General features: G+C 35.9%; 1 protein-coding gene across 1 annotated transcript; it reads right to left on the bottom strand.

The window, feature by feature from the left end:
• Positions 1–9,910: 9,910 nt before the first annotated feature.
• LOC107799902 (zinc finger AN1 and C2H2 domain-containing stress-associated protein 13-like) lies at positions 9,911–13,337 on the bottom strand. Its single transcript, XM_016623029.2, has 2 exons — positions 13,017–13,337; positions 9,911–10,835 (listed from the first exon to the last, which is right to left on the bottom strand). The coding sequence occupies exons 1-2, from the start codon at positions 13,113–13,115 to the stop codon at positions 10,095–10,097; spliced, it is 840 nt and encodes a 279-aa protein (XP_016478515.1). The 5' UTR covers positions 13,116–13,337; the 3' UTR covers positions 9,911–10,094.
• Between the last annotated feature and the right edge of the window lie 8,568 nt (positions 13,338–21,905).

Raw genomic sequence — 21,905 nt, 5'->3', positions numbered from 1 at the left:
AGAACCTGGACTTTTACCACGTATTGCTGCATGCGTTCTTCTTTGGTGTTAAAGATCTTGTACACCTGATTCACCATTATTGATACCTAATTTTGCCCTCATATTTTTGAAATAAGTATATATACTTTCAAAATTTCACTTTTGCATCAACACTTAATTTACCAGAAATATACAAGTATTTTCTATAATTTTTCGCAATTTTTAGAGCTTTAAAATTGATTTCTTTGCATTTTAATTACTTGATTATTTATCAATTACCCTTTCAAATTACTTTGTAATGACTTAATCATCCAAATTTATTATTTTCATCTACATATATGTCCCATAATATTTTACTTTATTTTATATAATTACATTTGCATTTTTATGCTAATTACGCAATTTTGCAATAATATCCTATATTTTACAATTAGTTACATTTGTCATTTATTTAAGGTCAAAATAATTTTCACATTTTTATAATCTTCAATTCTTTAGAGATCAACGGCCCATAGCCTCTCCCTCACTTTTAATTACCCAAACCCCACGAAATCCTACCCATTTTCCTTAATTTGCCGCCCCTAAATCCTCTCTACTCTTTCATCTTCTCTGAGAAACCCTAGCCGCTGTATCTCTAAGCCTCTCCAAATCCGGCTCTAAAATGGAATCAATCATTGATTCACTTACCTATTTTGTGGAATTTCACTATTGTACATACGTCTGTGGTGTTACTTTTTCCATGCCCTATTTTTAGCAAGAACTACCTTTCAAAATCAGGCCTGATTGGCTTCGATCTTCAAGGATTCAGACGGTATTTCGTTACATACACTCGAAAGGAGGCGATTCTTGCACTCCTAGTGTGATTAAAAGTTGGTTAAACCCAACTAGGATTTGATATTTTCATCTCTTTTACTGATTCTGATCGCATGAGATCTTTTCTTTCCTTTTCTATATTTAAATTGATTATTTTCCATGATTGTTTGTTAAAATCGATTGCTATATAAACCCTTCCCCAATTCCCCTTTTGGACGGACTCTAATGGCTAAGAATTACTTTTAATCTCTTACTTTCACCTCCTATATTATTTCTGCTCTCTCTTGATTTTGGCCGACTGAAAGCCAAGGCCACCGGTATCTTCTCTATTAACCTCCCTATGCGAGCACTGCTCGGGGCTCATTGAAGCTCCTGTGGACTCTGACGTACTAGGATTTGGGGGTTCTCACTGTTGCCTTTTTGTTGATGTCACTACTGAGATTCTGAGTTACTCATTTTTTTGCTCATTTATCTTTTCAACTGGTTAGCATTCTTGACTATTATAGCCTTAATTGTTACTCCTTTACTTGTTCATGTATGTGTACTCTGTATGCTAACATTGTTTGAACTTTTAGACAAGCATAACTTAAGCTTCTCTGTTATTTGTGAACTCTTAGCATTGTATTGTTGTGTGCTTTCTGTAATTCTACTGTCTCAATGATGTTTTGAAGTTTCATGATCTCTAGTATCGAACTTGATAGGTTTCAACATGTGTAGTATACCTTCACTCTGTGCATTTGATTCGAGTAGTTTCTGGCCCTCTTAAGTTTTTCCTGATTGATCATGTTCATGTTAGCCTTAATGTCATGTTCTTTGCTTGTTATAAGTTCACATTTATGCCTTGGATTTCTTGGATCTTTTGTAGAAATTGCTTGCTCAGAATCTGCTTTGATGAATCTCTTCCTATTGAATCCTTTAGGAATAATCTATTATTTCCTGCAAACTGATTCTTGATTCTCCCATGTTATAACACTGTCTCAATACATAACCAAGCATGTTTATCTGCAATTTGTAACTCTGGTGGTTGTGTTCCTTGACCTGTCAATCCTGCACTCTTAGCATTGCTTCTATGATAAATATCAATGTGTAGTTTTCTCTCATGTGGGATCGACTGACATGGATCTTAATGTTTGCTCATCCTGTTAGTATGTAATTGACATGCTCTTTTACCTACTATGAGTTCTTTAAAATCGTGTGTTATAGTTAATGTCCATCATATTAAGTTTCACGATCAGTTAAGTAATATGTTTGCCAAATTGTGCCCACCGGCATGTTATTATGCGGTTTGCAATCACATTCTCATTAGGTTATCATTTTCATATAAAGATTGTACTATGCCTGCTTCTTGTTCATGATTCTAGACTATTAGCTAATGGTCTTTCAGTTGTTTCTGGATCATGCTTTACTTTGAAATCATTTGAAATGTTTTGATGTCCTATGATGCTCAACTTTGTCACCATCAAACTCTGTTTCTAGAATTACAAATATAAGCTTGCCTCATTTGTGTCTTGTGTGCCTTTTCAGTTAATACGATCCTATTTATATGTCTTGTCTAGAACTGTTGATGGTTGTAGCTATGAGAATTAAGTGTTTAAGTTGTTTTATGAGTATTAGTGAATACCACGTCAAAGCTCTCATCGTGAGAGTTTCTCTGAATTTCTTTAATAACACATATTCAATGTCGTGGGGAGCTAGATCATTTCCCTTTACCGCTGTTGTGTAGGTGGCAATATGTTCCTAAGGGTATAAAGTTCCATCATACTTTGGCACTTCGGGCATTTTAAACCGCTTCGGGATTAATTCTAGTGCAGCACTCATCTTGTACGCAATTGAGCATACTTCTTATAGTCCGGACCCTTCAGTACTGGTGGCGCGCCCGAAATTTGATCCATGGGGGAGTTTACTTCCCTCATAGACTGTAAAAGTTCCTTCTTGAAAGGATCGTCTCGTTATTGAGACCGGATCCGCTCCCTCTAGCCCCGTCGGAGTCAACTTCACCCTTGAGAGTGCTCAAGTCGACCTTCTGCATTGTTTGGTTTGGGGGAACACCAGGAGGAATTGGATATCGCCTTTTTGCATTATTCAAGGTCCCCGACAACGCCTGCTTCAAATCCATCATAACCTTGTCTTGTCACGTGAGATGACCTAGAATGATCGTTTGTTGCTCTTTCAAGACCCTTACCGCGTCGACGACATGCTACTCATCAGCATCATCGGGAGTCGTCTCCCGAATATATCGAGGATACAACCTTTTATGCACCAGTGTGGCATCATTCCCCTTGTTGCGGGTGTCACGATCGAGTCCTTGAAGTGAGGTTGATCTCCTCGAACCTCGGGGTTGTGTGTGTTGTTAACAATGTTATCTGCCATGTCTTATGCTTTTTTCTAAGATAAAATAATCAAAATACGTTAGTAAAAAGGCAAGGATCAATATAATTACATAGCTGCCTAGGCCTCACGGTGGGCGCCAAACTGTTTACCCGTAAAATAATACAGTTAAATTTATACGTAATTTCTAGACAAGTGAACTATTTTGATCCTGAAAATAATAAAATAAGTAAAGAATTATGCAATACTTAGCCTTAAAATATAAACGAAACAACAGAGATGACAGTCCCGAGAACAAAAAACAAGAAAGTGACTTTATATAGAATGTAGTATAAGTTTGCCAGAAAATTCGTGTGTTACAATGATAATTAAGCTCACTATTTATAGATGTGTTTAGGGAAGGAGGTCCTAGGATTGTGCCCTTCTTTAATGTCAATTATGAGGGTCATTGATGAAGATGTGACAGTGGACATAAATGTCAAATCTCTTGTAACTGGTCGTTGCTCTTAATACTACAGAATATTCCTTATTAATTGTTACCGGGCGCAAGGCATTTAACACATTTTTGTGAACGTTATCCCTTCTAGTGACATGAGGAATATCTGTATTCGGTCTTCGGCCATCCTTGTCATGGGTTCCACATATCCTTCCTTTAGATGACCACATATCATATCATATTTTGCCCTATACACTGATAACTACAATTTAGGATCCGCCTGGACATAAAAGTAAAAAATTCCTTTTCTCCAATTTTTTTTAAATACATATTTGTCCATAAAAAATTGTAAGTTTTTTGAGATTTTACGAATATGAGTTCTTCAAAAATCAAAAAGTGGTCAAGTTTTCCAGGAAAATAAGTTTTTTCCCACCAACAAAGCTGTAATAATTTTTCAAAAAACAAATGCAAGTTCAAATATAGTGCAGTTGCATAAAACACATACGACCTCTACTAATTACTTCAAGTACCGAAAACCAAGAGAGAGAAGAGGGTAAAAACTTACCTGTAAAATAGAGCCGTCAATATGAGCTTGGCCCGTGATTTAGTAGGGCTGGACTAGAATTTTTGGAGCCCGTTTAAAAATAAGGTTTTTAAGCCCGGCCCGAGTAAGCCCGTGACCCGTGAGGCTTGCCTGAGGCCGGGCCGGGCCGGCCCGTGGGCCTAATAAAATATTTATTTAAAATATATAAAAAATAAAAAGTATACTGACTTTAGAGATTGAAAGTCAGAATTGGATCTTTACTAAGAGGAAAACTTGATCTTGAGAAGTTTTAAGGGATGATGTTGTCATGTATTGGAAGGACCATTCTAGAAAATATCTCGATCTTTCAATGATGGTGCGTGATGTACTTAGCATTCTTATTACCATTGTACCATCGGAATCAACATTTAGCATCGGTGGCGTGTTCTTACAAAGTATAGAAGTTGCATTTATTGTGAAAATGTCTAAACACTTGTTACTACTTGAAATTGGCTGCATAGGTTTTCCCGAACTCAAACTGGTAATATTTTTTATGTGAATTTAAATATTATTAATTTTTAAAATTTAATTATTTTTAATATTTAACTAATTAATATTGCATATGAATTGTAGATGAAAGTGAATATGTTAAGACAACCTTGTCACAAGCGGATTCAAATGTGTTTGATGAAGATGATGTGTTGGATATCTCATAAGCATCATGAATGTTCTCTTGAATAGTTTGTTTTAAGTTTTGACTTTTAGTGAATGAAATATAGTCATGTCTTTACTTTTTTTTAGTATTTATTGTGATATATTGGAACAATATAAAAAGTTATTAAGTTTTGCGAATTTTTTCCAATAAGATGTTTTTTAACTTTTAAATAATTATCTTTTTTTAGGTCAGAACTTAAAGAAAAAATATAAAATTATATTTTTAAAAATGATGAGCCGGCACGTGGGGGCCCGTGGCCCACATAAGGCTGGGGTGGACTGACCATTATAAGGCCCATCAAAATGATGGGCTAGCCCAACTCAACCCGTCAATTGCTAAAGCTCATGTGGGCAGAGCTGAGCTAGCCCGACCCATATTGACAACTCTACTGTAAAGTAATGGTGTTTAATAAATAAATGAAACATTTCACTTTTGTTTAATTACAATTATTAGTATCTAATCATAGTTAAATGCCATGTGTTTTGCACATACAAAAATACTTAATAATCATGTTTTCTCTGCTATATTTTAGATCCAGATTGACGGTGAGTTCTTGTACATAATTGGCTGTTACTTTCTTATAAAAGAAGGAAGGAAGGCATTTCGAAAGGTTCATCTGGATACGCAGAGACAAACCTAAGTTAGAGTAAATTATAGAGAAATTTTAATAAAGCACCATCTTTTAGGTCTAATTAGCCATTTATAGATACTTTTTACTATATTATGTGTTATAGATATCTTTTATATTTTTATACAATGTATTTCATGTATTTGAGATGTTGTATTCATTAATACAACCAAAAAAATAGGCGTAAAAATAGGAATTCCAGCTAAATCTGATATGTATTTAACTGTATTTAAGCGGCTTTAACGTGAAATACAGTAACGTATCTGCGCAGAATTTGGAATGTTAAACTTATTAAAAACGGAAGGAAATCAAATCACATGATATTCTCCTAAATTAACTCAATGAACTAAAACTAGTACACATTAATCTGTATTCTGCTCAAAGACAGCATCTCAGAAACGTCAATACAGCGAAAAAACAGAGCAATATCTGATCGAACTTCTTCCATTCTCTTCTTTTTTTTTCGATTGATACAAATTATATACAAAATAAGGTATTCATCCTCTATACATATGGCAAGTTTAACAATTTTGTTGCGTCATTCTGGCAAGTGGAACGATGAGGGCAATTACATCGATTTTTCAATTGAGGGAATACTGATAAAGGAGTATGCCTCCTTTAATGATCTGGTTGTTTCAATTTCAAATCAACTGGGTATCGATTTGAGCTCCAAGACCATTAAAATACAATACAAAGTAGAAGGAAATTGCATACCAATAGAAATACACAATGATATGGGTTACAGAGTTTATGTAGAATTGAAAAAAGAGAACAGAGAATTTGGGATGTATCCTTTGTGCATAACAACTATCGAAAAAGATCTTATATCCGGAGGTAGTTTAAATCAAGGCGACATTGTGCAAATAGACGAAGGAGTTCAAAGGTACGATTCTGATACAAATGATACACTGGCTCTAGATTTTGTCAATTCAGGAGAAGTGATTGGAGTGTTAGAACTCCACAAGGATTTGATAATTTCAAAAACTAATCAAAAGGAGGTTATGGATGGACAAGTTTATAAGGATAAGGCTACATTGAAAGAGGTGATGAAGAATTATGCTATAGCTCAAAGGTTTCAATTCCGGGTTGATAGGTCTAATGCTGTCAGGTTTGCATGTATTTAAATTTTTTTTTCCATTGTATTTTCGATTATTTGTTCGAGCTGTAAGTTTAACGTCGTTGTATTTATGCGTATTTGTGTATTTCATCTAGATGATCACAGATGAAGTAAACATATGTTTGTTTAGGGCATTTAAATACATGTATTTATATGTATTTTACTGGTATAAATACACAACAGTGGCTCTAATTATTTTCATATTATGTCTACTGTGGTATTAAGTGTATGCATATACAAACAAGTGTATTCAGTTGTATTCAAACACATATAACTATAATGGAATTCAGTAGTATAAAAATTTATATATATAGATGTCAGGATGTATCTATGTCAGATTATATTTGTCTGTATATAATGTGAAATGTAAATACATTGTTAGGAGTGCCTTCTAACTGGAGAGCCATGAAGCATCTGAAGAGTTGATGTTGAACTTCACAGCGCTTCATTTGAAGAAATGAGCCAAAGCAAGTATTGCCAAGTTGTTGGTACTGATCAGGAGTAAGGTTCTCTTTTAGCTGGGAGACTATATCAGTATTAGTATAAACACTGATATGGAGTGCAAATTTTGGCTGGTGTTTCACAAAAAAATTAATTCCCTGCATTTAACAAGAATAAATACATGTAAATACAATTGAATACAAAGCATATTTCATAGTAAATCTTACATGAATATATATGAATACAACTACATATACTTAGAAGTATAGATATAACTGAATACACAGAATATATTACAGTACATCTGATATGAATACATACGAATACAACTAAATACATTAACAAGGCTAAATACATATTAAAAAACTAGCTACAACACACATGACATAAAAAATAAGTAAGCAGAATACATATGAATACAATTAAAAACTTACTGGAAAATTGAACAATTGCAAACAAAAAATAACTAAGATGAATACATATGAATACAATTAAAAACATACTGGAAAATTGAACAGTTGCAAACTATCAAAATACATAAGAATACATATACATACTTATAAATACAACTGAATACAGTAATACCAAATAGTACAAAAATGTGAAATTGAATAAAACTAAATATATTTAAATACAACCAGATACATACGAATACAACATTGTACATGTAAAATAACTTGAATAATTATGAATACATATAAGTTTCTTTGAATGCATATTGATACAATAGCAATTACCTTTTGGTGTCATGTATCTGATGTTGTTTTTGCAGCGACTTCCTTTACATTGACACATGAAGAATCATTCATAGTTTTTTTCATCTTTGAAACAACTAGATTTTTTGTTTCTTTTGAAGATTTCTCAACTTGGACTTCTTTCGACTTGTCATTGTGTAATTTAGTTCTTCTCTGTGAAACTGTAGTTGCTGACTTACCTGCAAAATCCGACCCCCCTTGAGTTATTTGCAACGAGAAAGAGGGCCCATCAAAATTGAGAATTTTGGTGGGTATACCTCTGGTTATAATCTTGCGTGCCATTGAATCCGCCATTGAATAGAAAAACCAAAGCTTCCTAGTGAGCAAACAATACCAATGGTTATTGTTTCAGAAATTTATGAAAAATCTGTATAAAAATTAGAGAACCAAATTAATGATATCAAAGTTCGAAGAAGTAAACTTACCAGGAGAAAACTTACCAAATTTTAAGATATATTTTGAATGTGGGATTGATAATGGCGGAGAAATAGAGAATTTGTGTGGGAGAAGAGTTATGAAACATGAGTTTGTGGGAGAAGAGAGTAAAGTGTATGCAAAAAGAGAGAGAACGTGTTTAGAGCATATATACGGTAATTATGTGAGAGAAAATACTAAAAAGGAGAGAGAAAAATATTATTTAGCATATATGGTGCCTTAAATATAGAATGTAACTATAATTAGATATTTTGCTATAAAGGATAAAAGGTATTTATAGGATGTAATATTTTAAAATGGTATTTATTTAAAATAAATAGGGTACTAAAGTTTCTATAGGGGGTAAAATTCCCTTATCTCAATTCATATGATACTCTTTTTCTGTAGACATAAATTTTTTGATGCATAACAGTTTTTGTACAACTTTTAAGATTTACAAGGATTCATGTTCATTAAACTATTAAAATTCTAGATTCTGAGATAATGTTCTCTTTATAAAACTAATTTTTAGCCCCATTACATTAACCCTCTATTTTACTATCTCTAATATAATATATTTTAAAACGTTATGCTCAATCAAATATGATCATATGGAATTTGACGGACTGGTAAATGAATGTCATCCTTTCAGGGTCTATAACAAACATGTTGGTTTCTAGTGAATTTTGGCAAAAAAGATTGGAAATGGAGGAGGAAAAAAAAAAGAATAACACAGAGGCAAAATAAAAGGAAAACTGAGTGAGAAGTTGAGTTTGTTAGAAAATCTAGGTTGTGCTAATTCTTGTTTGACTTTCTTTCTGCCAATTGAAATAGGGGAGTCTATGTTCTAAATGCTCACCTAGTATGACATGTTAAATTACACAAATGGTGTAAAAAGAGCATTATGTTGTCAACGTCTATAATTTAAATCAACAACAATAACGACGATGATCTAATAAAATCAGTAGTGGAGTTTGGGAAGAGTATGTACGCAGACCTTACCCCTACACGAGGTAGTAGAGAGGATGTTTCCGAAAGACCATCGGCTCGGCTCAAGAAGACGAAAAGAGACAATATTAGTACCACCAATAGAAATCATAAGAAAAATAACATCATGAAAATGAGAAAGTAGATGCAAAGCAAAAGAAATAGACAGAACATACACCCGGCACTATGGAAAACGAAAGAGCAGTAAGACGCAACATTGTCGCTAAATGACTTCGACAAAAACCCTACCAGACTAGCCTCACAAAGGTACGAAGTAAGGAAAGACTCAGTTACCTCCTAACCTACAACCTTAATACTCGACTTCCACAACTTCCTATCAAGGATCATGTCCTCGGAAATCTGAAGCCTCGTCATGTACTGCCTGATTACCTCTCCCCAATATTTCTTAGGTCGTCCTATACCTCTTCTCGTACCCTCCAGCGCCAGCCGCTCTCACCTCCTTACGGAGCATCTAGACTTTTCTTTTGTACGTGTCCGAAATAAATACATCATTTACTCAAGAGAGTATATGACCTCTGGTTAACATACTTTCTTTTCTTTGATAAGGTAACATTTAACCCCTGGTAAACATTTTAGTATGAAACATGAACAGAGATTACAAGCTGTTCCTTTTCAAGAGAAACAACAACAACGACCCAATGAAATTACATTAGCGAGGTCTGGGGAGGGTAGTGTGTACGCAGACCTTACCCCTACCCCGAAGGAGTAGAGAGGCTGTTTCAAGAGAAACTGATCGATATTAATACTCGTGAGTTTTGCATTTGGAGGTGTAAAATTAAATTACCTTGGTGGAGTTCCCACAAAAAGATTCCTAAATACATACATTAACACTTGAAAGAACAATGCAACAATAAAATTCTCAAATGTGCTGACTACTGTTCTTAATTAAAAATCACAATAAGAAAGGCTGCAATTTCTTTCTTTACATTAACCTCCCCTATGCCTTTGAAGTTCCTCTATGTTCCCTTTCAACGTGTTCCACAAGGGATACAGGATCGCGAAAACCTTTACTACATCTCGGGCAGACATCAACCGTCAAGTTCATGACACCATTCTTTTCATGGACTTTCTGCACATGACTTATGAGAGCTGCGACTGAAGAAAATTTTAGGGAGCATTGCGGGCATTGCTCAACTTGGCCACTACCACTCCCACTACGGTTTGTGCCGCTGATTCCTTCCTTTCCCATCTGCAGCGTCTGACTAAATTCGCTGCTCAATTTTGACATTCCAGCTTCAGCTGCCTTGAAGAGGTTTGTAGCCCAACTTGAGGATGAAGTGGCTGGAGCTTTCTTGGGCTCATCTTTTCTACTGCCAGTTCGAAAGTTCAAAAATGGGAATGCTGCTTCTGGTTTCTTACGTCCAGGACACTTGTGATCAGGTCCAAACCGATGCTTCAAACAATGATCGACAGTACACTCTCGACATTTGATTGTGTTTGAGAAAGTCAAGATCTCTCTGCAGCCAGGTACCGGACATTTTCTTTTCTTTGTGGCTTTTTCGTAGTTTGATGGATCACACTCGATATTTACATGTGATTCCCAAGTTATATTCGGGTCTTCATCAGGAATAAGGCGTATTCCTTTTGCACAGAGTGGGCAAACGACCACAGTAACATCATTCTTGTTTGCTTTTGGACAGTGGTGTCTATTATAGCTCCGATGATCTAGACAAAACACCTGCAAAGTTTTATAACCCACATTAAGCATCTTCTAGGTGTTACGAAGACTATTAAAGAAAGCATCAGAGAGTACAAAAGGGATATTCAAGGATCAAAATATGGTAATTTGAAGTCATATATCTCCGGCTTAACTAAGAAAACAAAGAAAAGCAAACAAAACGTGATCCACTATGAACAGTGTAAGACCAAGTGAATGAAACCTAAAGGCGAATGTACACGAACGCCAAGGAGGACGAGGAAACATATGATCCCTCCAGGGCTGGTTCTCTTTGTAAACTTCTACATATGTGGATATCCCTACTTTTGTTCTGCTTTACAGACAATCATAAATGCAAACCAAAAAAAGAAAGTAAAAAACTAGATAAAACAACAGATTGAGAGCAGGAAAGATTCTCACACTTTAGCAATGTGGAAACAGCCATATATAAGAAAAGAAATCCATCATTTTGAGTTTGGTCAACTTACAGTTAGTTCCTGATAACTTTAAACTACTTTACCTACAGCCACCCAAAAAACAAACTCTACGCAGAAGTTTCGTCCTATACTAATACAATAACAACTAAGCTTCTATCCCAAGCAAGTTGGGGTCAGCCGTATGAATCCCATTCCCCACTATCCACGTCGTTCTATTCAAGCTTATTCAGTCCAATATTGTAATAAAATGAAAATCTTCCTATACTAATGCAACACCTAAACGGTCACAGAGGGAAAGGGCTCAAATTTTATACAAATATGCACAGCAAATGCAAAGATGAGAATAGAGCACAGAGAAAGATTGTCATATCACATTCATGGCGATAAAGGTACCAGGGAGCTCTACCTCTAAAACACATTTTGTTTATTTTCACACCTTCAGAAGACAGCAAGTCTTACTCAAAGAAAGCTACTTACTAATAATTCAAAGGAACCTGAACTAAGATACTTAAGACCATATAATTGATGTACATCAAATTCTTAACTTTGTTGGCTCCTTAAGGTTTTGTTCGCGGACCGGGTATTTCTAACAAATACACTGGAAAGTAAGAAATCGTGAATAACATCACTGATTCCTTTACTGATTAAAAAAGGTTTTGTTGACGGACCACCCAGCTTTTGGACAATCACACACCCTCAAGACGTTATTATTAATAAGATTCACACTGCCTTGTCAGAAAGAGAAAAAAACAGCCGAAATCTCCATTATTCAAAATTTTATAGCATATTGTATTATACGAAGAATTGACAATGGCAAGCTTGTCTTCAGACGAGAACTACTTTGTCAAATTGCCAAGTGACAATTGCTGATAAAATTTCAATGTCATTTTTTCATCAGAAATATTGTTTAATCTTTTTCTACTTCTATCTCCCATTATAGAATGCTAAACATATAATCCACCAGAGCATCCATTATTGTTAAAGGGTAGCAGACTTGTTGCTGCTCCTTTAGTGCTAGAGCGGAAGTAAGCAAATTTGGCCATTTTCATTCCACTCAAGGCCATTTTTTCCCCACTTGCTGAATTTTCATATACATCATCAAGATCAAACTTACTGCATACACACTACCCTCCCCAGACCCTACCTATTGGGAATATACTGGTCTGTTGTTGTTGTTGTTGTATCATCAAGATCAAACTTTTATGCTCTCAAACCCCAAAAAGAAAAAGGTACGCACACAAACCAAAAACAGCAAATATCTTCAAATGCAGCTTGCAACAAAAAAGATCTTAACTTTGATTAATGGATCCACTATGCTTCAACACCAAAATAGCTGGGGCAGCTATATGAATCCTCTAAATCAATTCCACTCCATTCAGCCCATTCCTTTTCAACAATGACAACAAACCCAGTATATTCCCACACATTGGGGTCTGGGGAGGGTAGTGTGTACGCAGCCCGTTCCCTTTCAATAATCAACAATTTGTCTTTTTAAGACAAACTAGATTCTTAAATCTCAGAGTAACCCTACAGTAACTTACAAATCTATAGCCAAACTAAAAGAACTTCTTCAAACACTAAATGCACCTAACCTGAGTGTAACCACAATAACAACAAAGTTTAATCTCAACTAACTGGTCTCGCCTATACAGAAAAAGATATCAACTTTAATCAAATACAAAATACTTAATAAATAAAGCTTAAAATGCAAAATATAACAGAGATGAATATAAAAATTGCAATTACAAAGGAAGAAAAAGGGAACCTGGTGACAACAATCGCAAGTAAAAGGCAAGAAATCGATCTGCCGGCAATCATCCACGAAGCAGTGTTTTCCAAGATTTGGGAATGCTGGCGTCCCCATTGAATTATACACGTCTCAGTTCAGAGAAACTTATCAATAAAATCTCTTCAAGGAAAAAAAAAACAAGAATCTGAAACTCTTAATATTATAGTACTGGATGTCTAATTCCCTTTATTTGAGGGGAGAAAATTGGTAAATAGGTATTGGGTTGCCTTCAGAAAAAATCTTGTTATCTGCCGCGTTTGCGTTTGTTCGAAGATTCTGGAAGAGACAACGCGGATCAGAGGATTAAACAAAAAGTCCAACATTGACGTCTTTCCAAAGTCGTCTTTTGGTGGGGTGTACCTTTTTCTTTTTTCTTTTTCTTTATAACGACATTTTTACTATGCTTTTAGCACAGATTTCACTTTTATTCTCTTCGATTCATTCGTTTAAAGTATCGTTATAATCAAACAAATTTGGTTTAAAATAAATGAATTTCATTTAAAAAATAAAAAAAAAAACATTTAATTATTTTTTTCATATTTATTCTTGCTCCAATAAATAATTTACACAATTATCGAAAAGGATTCTCAACAGTTATTAACTCATTTTGAGGAAAACTAAAGAATAATTTAATCACAAATTTATAATTAATGTTACTTAATGAACTTTTGTATTGATATGCTAAAAGTTTAAAGACAATTAATTAAGATGAATTAGAGGAAGCAATAAGAATTAAGTTAGACCAATCTCAGTTTCTGATTGAGAGATGTTAACCATATTGAGCCGGTTGAAAGCACAAGTAGTCAAGTCCAACTTGTAACTCATTTTATATTTCATACTTTAGTCAAGTTACATTACTTAGATAGATAGTCATTATAATAATAAAGTGTAACTGTATAAACAAAGAAGTGCTTAATAATAAAGTTGGACAGTCATTTCATTTTGTTTTCTTTCACCTGATATTTTTCTCTCTAACTTCCATTTCCTTCTCTTCTCTCATACGAGGGTCGGGTTTTCCGTCCATGAAAATCCCACCATAATTGGTTGATCTGGATCATAACATGGTATCAGAGCGGGAATTAAACTTCAAACATATCATCCCGTCAGTTCGGCATTACCTCGCAGCTGATTTGTGGATTTTTCTTCGACAAAGTGCAAGCTCTAATTTCTGAGATTATGCGTCAATTTTCGACCTTCGATATGGATTTCTTTGCTTTGATTGTTCGATATTGGTTCACCTTGTTGTGAATTCTGATTGTGTTGCTTCGTACTCTAAAATCGGCTCCGACATCAGTTTAGGGTTTTCGCACCTTACCTACATTGTAAGCTGTTTTAGAAATTCTTTAACCTTTTGAAGAAGATTGGTAACATCTACTCTTGTTTTTTGAGTTTGCATGTTCTAACTCCTTGTGTATAAAATTTTTGTGGCATTTCTGTACTTTTCGGTAGAACTTTGTAAAAATGGCAATTGATAGTGATACTGTGAGTCCCTCTACCTCATCTGAAGTGTTTGCACCTTTTACTATAGATCCATCACATCCTTTTTATATACATTCTTCTAATAGCCCCGATACTCACTTACTCTCTCCACTTTTCGATGGGACTGGTTTTGTGTTATGGCGTAAGAGCTTCCCAGTCTTCCTATCTGCCAAAAACAAATTAGGCCTCATTAATGGTAGACATGCTAGACCTTCTATTGACTCACCATATTATCCTCATTAGGAGAGATATAATGATATGATGATTGCTTGGATCACCAATACATTATCCGGGGACCTACTAGTATTTTGGGATATTACACTGCTAGAGAGATCTGGTTAGACATCAATGAGAGATTTGGGTAGTCCAATTGGTCCAAGTTCATTCAGATTAAAAAAGAAATTGGCTTGATATTTCAGGGCAGTTCTGACATAGCTACCTATTTTACTCGAATGAGCAGTCTATGGGATGAACAACATACTGCATATGTATGTCTTGTTTGTTCCTGTGCAGCTTTGCCCAAGTTTCTGGAAGAATTAAAACTCTATCATTTTTTAAATGGACTTAATGAATCCTATTCTTCAGTAAAGAGCAACATTCTACTCATGTTCCTGTTCCCTCTATTACTAAATCATACTCCATATTACAACATGATGAAAAACAAAAGGAGTCTTCATCTTCTTCATTCCCATCGGTATTCTCCAATAATTCTACATCATTTTCTGCCAATTCTGCACCTGTGGGAGGTCAGAGAAATTTTATTCAGAAGGTCAATTTTGAGACAAAGAAGCTAGGGCATTCTATCTCATGCAAGTACTGCAAGAAGTATGGACATACAGTTAAGAAATGCTACAAGTTACATGACTTCCCTCCTGATTTTAAGTTCACCAAATCTAAAAGATCTGCCTCTTATGTTCAAGCTGAGAATCACATTTCTCCAACTTCTGGTTTCCATCCTACTGAACATGCAGCTCATGGGATTACTCAAGAACAATACAAACACCTCATAACACTCCTGCAACAACACACATGTCTCTTCTGGTCCTCATGATGATATGTCATGCAAGGAAAATACCAGTTATGCATATCTTGTAGGTTTGTTCAGTTTATTTAGTAGCATTATTTTTACTTCTGATAGTTATTATGTCTGTGCATCCACTCAGCTAAGTGTTATTTCTTGGATATTAGACTCAGGGGCCACTAACCATATGATACCCCACAAACATCTTCTTCACAACTTACAACCATTTCCAAACCATTCTTAATTACTTTGGCTAATGGATATAAGGTTAAGGTTATATCCACTGGTTCCTTGCATCTTAGGATTGATATAACTTTGCGTAATGTCCTGCTTGTTCCCTCTTTTCAATTCAATTTGATTTCCATTTATCAACTCATCGGTAAACTCCATTGTTATGCAATACTTACTAATTCTAGTTGTTTCTTACAGGCCCTTCTCTGAACTGAAAATTGGTAAAGAAGCACATGTACTATATTTTCTTCACACTGAAGGAACTAATTCATCTCACAATTATGGTTTAGAAAATACTGTTACACCTCATTTTTCATCTACACACCTACACCCCGCGGGGGGGCGTTAAAAGAGAGTTTTTCCAATTAAGGGACAATCGAAACGGGATTTTATTTAAAGATTCAGAGTCGCCACTTGGGAGATTTATGGTGTCCCAAGTCACCGGTTGAATCCCGAATCGAGGAAAATATTGACTCTGTATTACAGTCCGCGAACCAGAAATTCGAGTAAGGAATTCTATTAACCCGGGAGAAGGTGTTAGGCATTCCCGAGTTCCGTGGTTCTAGCACGGTTGCTCAACTGTCATATTCGGCTTATTTATCTGATTTTTTTATACATGTTGAATCTATGTGCAAATTTTAACTGTGTACCGCTCTTATTATTATTATTTTTTACCGAGAATTGCAACATCGTGAAAATACATCTCGAACCACGTCACATTAATGCACCCGTGGTTATTGACACATTTCAACTCTGTTGAGATTTGGATTTGGGTCACATAAATGTGCACCCGAGTTTAAGAAGATAACATTATTAAATACGCGTCTAAAGCGACTAGCGTATCATTATTTTGGGTAGGGACGTGAAATTTTGCTAAACGGTCCATCCCGAAGTCTAAGTAATTTTACCAACACGTATAGAGGGCCCGACAGCTTGTGTATTTTTGTTTGTCGAGGCTCGTCTCATTCATTATTTTTAAAAGGAATTTGCAACGCCGTGGAAATGCATCTCAAACCACGTCACAATCAATGTACCCGTGATTAGCGACACATTTCGACTTCGTCGAGATTTGGATTTGGGTCACATAAATGTGCACCCGAGTTTAAGAAAGTAAATTATTAAAGGCGCGCCTAAAGCGACTAGCGTATTATTATTTTGGGTAAAGCCGTGAAATTTTGCTAAACGGCCCATCCCGAAATCTAAATATTTTAATATATACAATTATCGAGGGCCTCGCAATCTGTGCATTTTATTTGGCGAGGCTCATCTCGTTTATTTTAAAAGGACAATCCTAAAGTGACTACATTTTTCTATTAAGTTCGTCTCTAAAATAAAAGAGAAGAGGTCCTAATTAGTTACATGTTTATGAGCTCGTACCTCTTATTATTTATTAGATTAAGACAAATGCAAACGGAAAATTGCAACAGAGCTTACTCAAGGGAGATTGTATCATTCCTTATTCTATTAGTTAATAACACTAAAGTTGAGATTATGAATAGAACACGAGATTGACACCCAGTAATATCAAAACAAACTAACTATTCTTTGATTAATTTAAACTAACATTATTAGATGAATTGAACTACTGGAATTAACTATGTGTAATACAAAGCCATTTTTCTAACTCTTTTTACGACTTGTCGAAGAAATGAGTCAATGCTTAAAAAACTGACATCAGGCTAACATCAATCACTAACATTTGAGAATATTAGTTACTAACATTATTCACAATGCTATTTAAAATGATGTTACTTACTCAAGTGAACTCGCAATTTCAGAACTAACCCTATTAAACGAACATGCTGATTTCATTAACTATTTGAACATGTTTTGAGGCATAACCTATTTGAAACTATTTCGCGACTACTGAAAAAGAATTAACTACACTATATTTCATAACTAGTAATCACAAACTAAGATTAATTACAATTGGTATTCACATGTTTGTAGAAATAGATTCAACAGTCAAGTTTATGCATTCCAAAGTCATTCTAATACATACTATGTGATATCAAGTGAACTACTGCTTATACATTAAATTAAACACAAAGAAACAGGAGAAATTCAGAAATCCGTTCGAACAACTCTTTACTTCCTTTCCATTAAATTTGAGAGCTTTAGAACATGTACCTGTATAATGGAAATACAAGAAGATGAAGGAACAGTCAGCAACAGTAATAACACAGTAATACAACAGCAACCCAGCAGCAGCGATTCAAACCAAATTTCGAAGCCCAGAAAAATTTGAAGAAAACCAAACAGGCTCGATAAAACAGCCCCAAAAGTTTGTAAAAGACTAAACAGCAACAACCAACATCACCACAAACAGACTCAACCACGCGTGTCTTAAACCCAAAACTGAACTCGTAGACCACTGAACCAATTAAGCATTCAAAAAGGAATCAGGTTCACTGTCCCGAATTCGAGTTACTCCTACAGATGCAATGAAAAACCCTATCTTTCTTTTTGTTTTCCTCTTTTTGAACTCTCCAGCACTCTTTTAAGATTTTCAGAATCTTTTTTCTCCTCCCCTCATGTCTCTACTGATCTCTATATTTATACCAAAACCTTCAACCCTTTCCAGCCCCTCTTCTTGTGTTTTGCTCCCCTTATTTATAGCCAAACTCCATTAACTTTATCTGCCTTGAAACACTTAAATTAATCCGAAAATATTCTCCCCATACTTGCATGCCTGGTTCCCCACTACTATATGTTTTGTCCTCTTTTTAATTCACTTGTTCCCCACTACCACATGTCTTTTCTTTATTTAATTCCTTTATTCCCCACTACCGCATGCTTTGTCCCCCACTATATTAAACAATGCATTATTGCCCACTACCATATGTCTTGTCCCCTCACTATGTATTAAACAATGTATTAATTCCCACCATCATATGTCTTGTCCCCCACTAGGTATTATTTTAATATTATTAATGCCTAGTGGACGGAGCAATTTAATTAATCATTTTTTTAAGACTCATTTCCCATATTACCCCTGAAACTACTGAAATTACCATTCTACCCCATCCCCTTTGATCTGTATTACAAACCATACCAGCTATAACTAATTCAGCTAATCAATTATCCAATTAATAATCAAACTCTGAATAAACAAACTCGCCAAACAAACTCCTAATAAACAACGTTCATGAATTAACAACAGAGTCAGATTCATATCAGAACAAACTTAACGGAACAAGCGAGTAGATTTCAATCACTAAACTTGAGCATCAATCGAACTCAAAACAGTAGGAAAGTCATCAAAACGCACACACACACACAATTTCAACGAATATGCAGTAGGAATATCATGCGAAAATTTTATCAAAAATGAAACCACATATTAAAATGAAACCAAAGAAAAAGCAACAAAAATCCGTGAACGAACTATGGCTGACCTTTATGCTAACGATCCAACGTCGAACAATGTTGAACTTTCGATGAAACATAACTTCGTTCGCAACACTGTTTCGACGCTTGACTAACAGACATGGACTCGAACGGAACCTCGACGTATGACTGAGCATGACCTCGGATGGCTGGTGTTTGGAGACGGCCTGGGAGGCGACTATTTCAGGTTGTGGGGGAGCTCGGGTGGTAACGATGGTGAGGCTGGTTGGTTTCGTCGCCGGCTTGGTGGTTCATCGACGGACTGTGTGTGTGCGTGTGACGGAGCTGCTGGTCGTGAGGGTGTTGAAGACGAAGCTCAGGCGTGGTAGTTTGGAGAGGGACATGGTCATGGTAGAGCTGGATGTTGGGTTATGGTGGTTCGTCGATGGGAATGGAGGGGTGGGGCTGTTTGAGATGGTCGACGGACTCTGTGTGTGTGTTGAGCAGTGACTGTTGAAGAAGAAGAAGCAACAACGGTTGGTTTGTTTTGGGTGTTGAAGGGGTCGTTTAGGGACGATGAAGACGGGAGGGCAGTCATGGGGGGTGGTCGTTTGGACGACGATGACGAAGAAGGCAGCCATGGGGGGTGGGCGTTTGGATGAAGATGAAGAAGAAGGGCAGCCATGTGGTGGTGGGTATTTTGGGGTTGAAAAATGAAAAATGGAAGAAGGGACAAGGGGGGGTGGTTGTTTGGGCTGTGGGGCAGACCGGGTCGGGGATGGGGTATGGGCTGGGTACCCGGGTTTCAATTTCAAAATGGGAAGAAAAATTATTTGGACTTTAAATTGATTTGGCCCAAATATGACTTAACACTCCTTTATTTTGTCTTTCTTTTCTTAACTAATAAAACTAAAAATTCCAAAAATCCTAGATTAACTTATAGGTCTAGATTAATTTACAAAAGTACTACTAACTTTTAAATAACAATTAACACACACAATCAAATAAAATCACATAACTTGAACATGAAATGCTAAAAATGCAAAAAATACATTATTTTGTGATTTTCTTTCTCTTAAAAACAAAACATGGTTTAATTAATTCCTAAGTGTACAATTAAATCTTAAATGTGCATGCAACATATATTTTTGTATTTTTAATTAATTAAAACAAACCAAACATTCACAGACAAAAATAATTATCCAAAATGTCACGCAAAGTTCTCAAAATTGTACCCAAAGACAATTTGTCTTATTTTTCGGTTTCTTTGGGAGTAGTTTTCGTGAAGCAAAAATCACATGCTCACATCTGCCCCTCTTTGTCCGAAAACACAAAGAGTTTTCGTGCAAAGATAAAGTGAGCGGATACGAGCGATTTTTGCCTGTTGGAATACTCCGTGTGAAGCATTTTTTGAAAAGATTTAACCGAACCTTTGCTTCACAGGTTTCCTACATATTCCTGGCTACAAGGGAATCATGTTAATGTAGTTCGGGAAATTTTGGTAGCTGGGCCTACCATGGGACTGCAATGTTACTACTGTTGTATGCTGTTATTACTGCCTTCCGACCTCCTTATTACACCATGCTGAAAGAAAATAAGAAGCTAGACTAAACTATAGTCTATGAATTACAAAATCTTGTCTAGATCTTCAGCCGTGCTCTTGTGTCTCTTGTTGCTTTGATGTCTTGGTGACTGGTGTTTCCTCTGATGTTTCTTTCTTTCTGTCTTGACTCGTACTCTTGATTGCTAAATTTGAACTGCTTATTTCCTTCTTGTGACCTTCGAATTATTTTTTCTTCGAAGCTTGAACCGCCTTCTTCTGACTAGTGTTGCCCTCCTTCCGGCTTCTGTACTTTAATTTATGCTGGGGATCTTTGTTGTAACCCTTCGCTCTCCGGGCGGGCTCCTGACTTCAACAACTTCTTAAAAATATAACACCTCCATTCTCCAGGCGGGCTCCTGACTTCAACTGTAATTTAAAAGATAATGCCTCCATTCTCCAGGCGGGCTCCTGACTTCAATAAACCTTAAAATATAACACCTCCATTCTCCAGGCGGGCTCCTCACTTCAACTATAATTTAAAAGATAGTGCCTCCATTCTCAAGGCGAGCTCCTGACTTCAACTACTTCTTAAACTACAACACCTTCATTCTCCAGGCAGGCTCCTGGCTTCAATAAACCTTAAAATATAACACCTCCATTCTCCAGGCGGGCTCCTGACTTCAACTATAATTTAAAAGATAATGCCTCCATTCTCCAGGCGGGCTCCTGACTTCAACTACTTCTTAAAAATATAACACCTCCATTCTCCAGGCGGACTCCTGATTTCGTCTATTTCTTAAAAAATATAACACCTCCATTCTACAGGCGGGCTCCTGACTTCAACTACTTCTTAAAAATATAACAACTCCATTCTCCAGGCGGGCTCCTGACTTCAACTACTTCTAAAAATATAACACCTCCATTCTCCAGGCGCGCTCCTGACTTCAACAACTTCTTTAAAAATATAACACCTCCATTCTCCAGGCGGGCTCCTGACTTCAACTACTTCTTAAAAATATAACACCTCCATTCTCCAGGCGGGCTCCTGACTTCAACTACTTCTTAAAAATATAACACCTCCATTCTCCAGGCGGGCTCCTGACTTCAACAACTTCTTAAAAGTATAACACCTCCATTCTCCAGGCGGGCTCCTGACTTCGACTATTTCTTAAAACATAACACCTCCATTCTCCAGGTGGGCTGCTGACTTCAATAAACCTTAGAATATAACACCTCCATTCTCCAGGCGGGCTCCTGACTT

Source organism: Nicotiana tabacum, chromosome 5, assembly GCF_000715075.1.
Source record: "Nicotiana tabacum cultivar K326 chromosome 5, ASM71507v2, whole genome shotgun sequence".
Classification (NCBI taxonomy): Eukaryota; Viridiplantae; Streptophyta; class Magnoliopsida; order Solanales; family Solanaceae; genus Nicotiana; species Nicotiana tabacum.
The sequence above is the reverse complement of the archived record's forward strand: the minus strand, read 5'-3'. Positions and strand labels throughout refer to the sequence as shown.

Excerpts from the sequence above, each read along its gene's own strand:
- LOC107799902 (XM_016623029.2), bottom strand. The coding sequence starts at position 13,115 with ATGGGGACGCCAGCATTCCCAAATCTTGGAAAACACTGCTTCGTGGAT. Across the intron at positions 10,836-13,016 it reads CTTGCGATTGTTGTCACCAG|GTGTTTTGTCTAGATCATCG; the intron begins GTTCCCTTTTTC and ends AAAACTTTGCAG.